General features: G+C 52.4%; 1 protein-coding gene across 1 annotated transcript in view; it reads right to left on the bottom strand.

Annotated features, from left to right (window-relative positions):
* Positions 1-6,136, bottom strand: part of ASAP3 (ArfGAP with SH3 domain, ankyrin repeat and PH domain 3) — a 49,069-nt gene extending 42,933 nt beyond the window's left edge. The window contains 1 exon segment of the mRNA XM_027060109.2: positions 5,767-6,136. Coding sequence (XP_026915910.1) covers positions 5,767-5,895 — 129 coding nt within the window. The 5' untranslated portion in view covers positions 5,896-6,136.
* Positions 6,137-6,621: the final 485 nt, after the last annotated feature.

Raw genomic sequence — 6,621 nt, forward strand, 5'->3', positions numbered from 1 at the left:
CAGCACGCCAGGGGAGAGGAGGCGGTGGTCTGGACTAGGGTGGGGATGTAGGGAAGTGGGTGGGCTCCAGAGATGCTTATGGAACTTGTGATCCTTGGTGATGAAGGATGTATGTGGAGGTACAAGGTTTCTGGCCGGCATAACAGAATAGAGGGAGGTACCACTCACAGAGGAGGGGATACCGGAAGGGCCAGCCTGTGGGGAAAGTCACGAGTGTGGTTTTGGACATACTGAGATGTCTAAGTGAAACAGCCAAGTGGGCACCTGAACATGAGGGTCTGGGCTGGATATACAGATGTGTGAGTCACCTAAAGATGAGAGAGGGCTGAAGCCATGGATGTGGATGAGATGGGCTAGGGAGGGGCTAGGACCTCGGACCTGAGCTGTCATGCCACTTATCACAATGTGCAATTATTTATTTGTTTGTTAATCCGTTGACTACCTGTCTTCCCCAGAAGACCGTAAGCTCAACAGGGCAAAGACCTACATCTCTTTTCATAAGCAACGTGTCTACCCAGTGCCTAATACGGGGCCCGCGATGGAGCAGTCCCCAGGTACTTCACTGGCCGCTGTGTCCCTCAGCAGGGCTGGCCTCATCCATTCCCTGGACAACATGATTGGGTCCATTGGTCGCCACTGTCCAACAAAAAGCCCAAGTGACGAACTGGCCTTCACGGCCTTCTGAGTCATACTACACCCTTTAGCCCTCTGTCTTTTTAAGTCCACTAACCCTGAGCTTTCCAAACTGGGGTTCATCTGCCCCTGGATAACCAAGTAGGCAGAAAACAAGATGAGCACAGTGCCTCTCCCTGGATCTTCGATTGTGCCAAACGAAGCACCATTGCCATGGATACATGGGCGGTGGGGACTCTCCAGGCTCTGCCCCTCTTCTCTGAGAAGTGTTCCTTCCACAGTACAAGTCTCTGTAGACACGCATACACGGCCTGAGTCTATCCTCCCATGACCTCTGCTGATGAAACCAGGGGTGGAAACCCACTTCTAGAACCAATCCAGAAGCTGAGCTGGGCCGTCAAGCTCTCCACCAGGAACGGGGAAGTGGGACACAAGACTGGCTTGGTCACCTTCAGAGGCTAGACCACTGAGGTCACATGGGTGTGGGGGCCGAAGCCACCTGTCTTCCCCAGAAGATTGTGTGATACCCTTCGGGGTCTGTGTGATGACATGTGAGCAAAAGCAGTGTTCAGATGTGCAGAAAGAAAGAGAGGCAAGAGAACCAAAATGATGTTCTGACAGCTTCCCGGCCTCCAGTGAGGCCCTGGCGAGGTCCATGTTTACTTATACCTCTTCAGTCCCATGAGGCACCTCTGAGTCCTTAAAACAAATTTCCCTTCAACAGAAACAGCTTGAGAGGCCTTATGTTTCCTGCAAACAATCGCTAAGATTGCATAATTTTAATTATTTTTTGTCAAACAAATAAAGACACGCGATGGAGCACCATGTAAAAGTCACAAGGGTATTAAGAATCAGCAATGAGGGGGCTCCTGGGTGGCTCAGTCGGTTGAGTGTACAACTTGGTTTCAGCTCAGGTCATGATCCCAGGGTTGTGGGATCGAGCCCTGCTTCGGGCTCTGCACTGATCATGGAGCCTGCTTAAGACTCTCTTTCTCTTTGTCTGTCTGTCTGTCTGTCTCTCTCTCTCTCCCCCCCCCCGCCCCATCCTCTCTCTCTCTCAAATAAATAAAATGAAAAAAAAAATTAAAAGAAAAAAAAAAGAAATCAGCAATGCTCTTTCTAGAACAAGATTCCAAAAAAGCAAAAGTCACAAAGGAAAAGACAGATCTGACTCCAATAAAACTGAAAACTATGTAATATAAGACATGATACTTGGAACCTGCTTCGGATTCTGTGTCTCCCTCTCTCTCCCCCACTCACGCTCTGCCTCTCTCTCTCTCTCTCTCTCTCTCTCTCTCAAAAAAAAAAAAAAAAAAAAACAAAACAAAAGACATGATACTAATTGAGGTAAACATTCCTCGTAACCACCATCCCCTTACAATAATGTGTTTTCTCTGAGGACGTACGTTGGGAAGCACACACATTTCCACAGCAATTACCTCCGGGGAGGGTATAAGGATTGTGAGGCGTGGGCAGAGGTGACTTTTGCCTTTTCTGTTATCTTTTTAAATTTTTTAATTAAAAATGATTATGTTCTTATAACACTATATGTTAACTATACTGGAATTAAAAATTTTAACTTCATAAAAATGATGTCCTTTGTGTAACTGAAACTCCCTTAACCTTCAAATAAACACATGAAACACAAGTCTTGGCAGATCTATTTGTGGAAGAGTGCTTTATCTAAGATCTAATAGGAAAAATAAGTTCACTAGTAGTTTGAGATGCACAATATAGCATGAGTTCTCAGCACTGGTCAAAACAGTTTACTTGGTTCCTGAATATGCTTTCTTTCCACCAGTCTCCAAATTCACTCATTTATGCTCTCCACTGAATGATGGAGTTCTTCCATCCTTCAAGACCCATCTGGAAGTCACCTCCTCCAGGAAGCTCTCCCTGACGACACCTCACTGTTCTCTAGCTCCCCACCCCACTGGCCTCTGTACCTTTCTCTGGGCATTCAGGATAGACTCCTGGGATTCCTACTGATCTCCCTAAGATAGGCTACATCTCCCCAATCAGCCAGCAAACCAGGGTAGCATCTTTATGTCCCTGGGTGCCTAGCCCAGAGATGGCACGGGGAACCGGACAGAGAACAGACTCAGAGTCAGACAGACCCACCATGTGACACGAGACAACTGCCTTAACCTTCTCGGGCCCACTTTCACCTGTGGTATTGTGACCACCAATAAGATGATGGCTGTAAAGGGGCCCAGAACAGGAAAGTGGTTGACAGAATGATCATCTGTCTTAACACTCCCTCACATTTGTATAGTGTTTCACAATTAAAAACAAAAAACTTTTGGGGCGCCGGGGTGGCTCAGTCGGTTGAACATCTGACTTCAGCTCAGGTCATGATCTAACGGTTCATGAGTTCAAGCCCTGTATTGGGCTCACTACGGTCAGCGCAGAGCTCACTTTGGATCCTCTGTCCCCCTCTCTCTCTGCCCTGCTCCTGCTCGAGCTCTCGCTCTCAAAAAGAAATGAACGTTAAAAAACAAAACAAAACTTTAACAACCTAGAGAGGTAAACAAGGAGGGATTATTAACCCATTTTAAGGGTGGGATAACTGAGGCTCAGAGAAGTTACATAGGGAGGACAGGCAGTTGGGCTTTAGAAGGAAATAGAATCGGAGCAGGGGTTAGAATATTTGGGTGCCAATGCCAATTCTTTCATTACCTAGATATGGGAGCTTAGACGAGTCTCTTGTACCCTCTGGACATCAGTTTCCCCAACTTCAATGAGAGTTCCTAGGCGATTTCTATCTTAAAGGGTTGCTCAATGCTGACATTCCAGTTTTCAGTGGCCTGCCCAGGGTCCTTCCTAGTTGGACTGCAAAAAAAGGGGCTGCAAGTCTCAGGAAAGAGTCTCCAGTTACTCTCAGGAAACCAGCGGGGACTGGAAGCCTTGCTTTAAGAATCTGTTGCATTTTAATTCAGCCAAAGGGAACCTCAAGCCTGGGTGTGGGTTAGTCATGCCCAGGATGGGGGTAGGGGTGGAATGGGGGGGGGGGGATGGAGTGGAGGGTGGAGGTGGGCAGATGCCCGCATCAAACTGCATGTAACTATAAACATGAATGCAAAATCAAACAGGAAACCTCAGCAGAGTCCAATCCAAAGGTCAGATTCTAACCTTTTTGGACACCGAAATGCTGAAGAGAAAAGCTGTGTTTGGGTGCCCCAGCCTCCCTGCTGCAAAAACAAATGCTTGCAGGAAACCAATTTGACAATAAATTATATAGTTAAAAAATAATAATAAATAAATAAATAATAAAAACAAACAAAACAAAAATGCTTGCATGCATCAAACCAAAGTCCTGAAGGCAAAGGAGGCCAGATTTTTGTCCGGCCTGAACCGGGGCAAAGCTGAGCTCTGACCAGAGCCCATTACAGCCTCCAGACCCCTTCCAAGAGTTTCCCCCCAACCCCTCACGACCTCCGGCCCAGCACACACAAGTGCTGACACACACCGAGCCAGGCAAGGCCAGATGCACAGGGATAAATGGGCATTTCTGTCCCTGGAGAAAGGTTCATAGTACAGCCCCTTCTCCTGCTCCAGCTCAGATTTAACATTTTAATGAAGAACCCAGAGAGGAGGGAGAGCTGTGAAAGACCTAAGGGTACCAATGGCACTTAAGTCTTCCAAGTCTTGACACGGGAGGCTGTGAAGACAAACTTCAGGAAGGTCTCTCCCCTCGAGATGACAGTTTCCCTGTGAACTTCCCAGAAAAACAGAATCCACATTCATAGGCAGTGGATTCTAAGTTACTGGTTCTGCCCAAGGAAAGAAGCCAAAAAGTCACTGGCTTCTTCTTATTTTAATTAAAGCCTGTGACCCTACTAGGTACAGAGCACTAGGTGAGGCTCTGCGAGAGAAATGAGGACAAAAGGGACCCAGTCACTGTCTAAAAAGGTCCATCAATTAACCTGATAGCCATTCCATTCATCGAGACGCATGCTTTATACACACTGACTCATGTAATACCAGAGCCCTGTGAGGTAAACATTATTATCCCATTTTATAGATGCCAAAAGTGAGACTCAAAGAGATCAGGTCACATACCCAAGCTCGCACAACTGGCAAACTGCAGGGCCAGAATTTGCAGGTCTGCCTCCTGCAAAATCAATGCCCTTTCCACAATCCTCTATCACCCCTGCAAAGAGATGCACGCAGATTCTGGGATAGGAGTTCAGCCTGCCAGTGAGAGGAGGAGAAGGAGATACTCCTCAAGACATTGGCCCAGGGTATTATGAACTATTGAGCTTTGTATCTGCCACACAGTAGGTGCTCAATACTCTTAATGTGAAGGATGGGAGATGAGAGCCCCTGCTGAGGTCCAAAATGCCATCCAGTTTGGGGCATCCTCTGAAAGGGAACTGCAAAACTACATTATTCTCCCTTGGCCCAAAGCCACAGGGTGTCTGCCCTAGAATAGTCCCTGCAGAGGAGGCCCAGGAAAGTGCAGCAAGCAGGTCCAGAAAGAGGAAGGAACTCCAGAAGGACGGGAATGGGGTGGGGCAGCCTGCAAGGGCGAAAGAAAAGGCCTGGGACGCATTGCTGGGAAAGACAAAGAGGAAAGGGGAGGGGAGGGGAGACTACAAACTTGCCAACAGCCTGGCCAAGGTGAACCCCGGCTCCTGGCGCCTTCTCATTCGCATTCATTCCACAAGCGCCGGCCAAATCTCAGAACCAGCAGCCAGGAGGAGGTGGCCTCCGTGCAGCCGGGGAGAAGTTCAGGACTGAGGCGGGAAGGCCTCTTTCCCAGAAGGGGAGTGACTGGGGGAACAAATCTGTGGGGCTCCAAAGATGAAAACGCAAACAGATGCAGTGAGGCGCTGAGCAAACACGAGACGGGACCGACCAACAAGAGCACTGGGGTTATGACCCTGACCTGTGAAGTCCTTCATCGAGTTGAACTCAAGCCCCCCCCCCCCCCCAAACGGTCCCTCGGGCCCTCCCGCGGACTCAACGGGGAGGGCGCAGATGTTTGAGATGCACTCGATTCTCACAGATCTAGAGAGGGGTCAGGTTTCCGGGGAGGGGTAAGGGCCATCGAAGCGCCGGTCACGCCGGTTAAGGTCAAGCAGAGGCCCTGCCAGGACCCCCGACTCCGCCCGCCCAGGGCCCCCTCACCTCCTCCCGCGCCAGTGCAGCCCCCCGGCACCGGAGCATCTTGGCGGTAAAGGCGGCGGCCCCGGCCGGGGAGCTGAGGTCCTCCGCGGTGACGGCCAAGAACTCCGCGACGCTGAGCTGCTCGGGCATGGCGGGCGCGGGGTGGGGGCGCCGGGACTGCCGGAGCGGGGCGCGGGGGGCGCTCGCTGCACCGCGCTGGGCCGACCTCACAGCCAGCCGCGAGCACCGTCGGGGCCTCCGCACGCCCCGCCCCCTCCGCACCGCCCCGCACCGCCCCGCCCCCGACTGCCTCTGACCGGCACCGCCGGTTCGCCTCGCGTCCTGGGAGCCCGGAGCTTCCCCACCCCTCCCGCCTTTCGGCTCCGCCCCCGGCCTTCCAGCCTCTCCCCACCGACCTTAACCAGGACAGCGCGGCCCTAGCCCCTCGCTGGGCTCCCCAGCCCCTACCCCGGCCCCTCACTAGCCTCCCCAATCCCTCTCCCAGGCCTCCTAGATCCAGAGCTCCGCCCCTGGCTCACTGCCCCGCCCCCGGCCCCTGGCCGGGCTCCACAGCCCCGCCTCCAGACCTATTAGCCCTAGAGCTCCGCCTCTTGCCGGCCTCCCTAGCCCCTCCCCCAGGCCTCACAGCCCCTGAGAGCTCGGTTCCTGACTCACTGCCCCGCCCCCGGCCCCCAGCCGGGCTCCCCAGCCCCGCCTCCAGGCCGCCTGGCCCAGGAGCTCCGCCCCTCGCCCGGCTCCTCGGCCCCGCCCCCAGGCCACCCAGGCCTATAGCTCCGCCCCTAACTCACTAACCCCGCCCCAGCCTCCCTGGAAGCTCAGCCGCATCTGTCTCCCGGCCCCTCTGCAGCTACTCCC

The sequence above is a fragment of the Acinonyx jubatus genome, chromosome C1, assembly GCF_027475565.1.
Source record: "Acinonyx jubatus isolate Ajub_Pintada_27869175 chromosome C1, VMU_Ajub_asm_v1.0, whole genome shotgun sequence".
Taxonomy (NCBI): Eukaryota; Metazoa; Chordata; class Mammalia; order Carnivora; family Felidae; genus Acinonyx; species Acinonyx jubatus.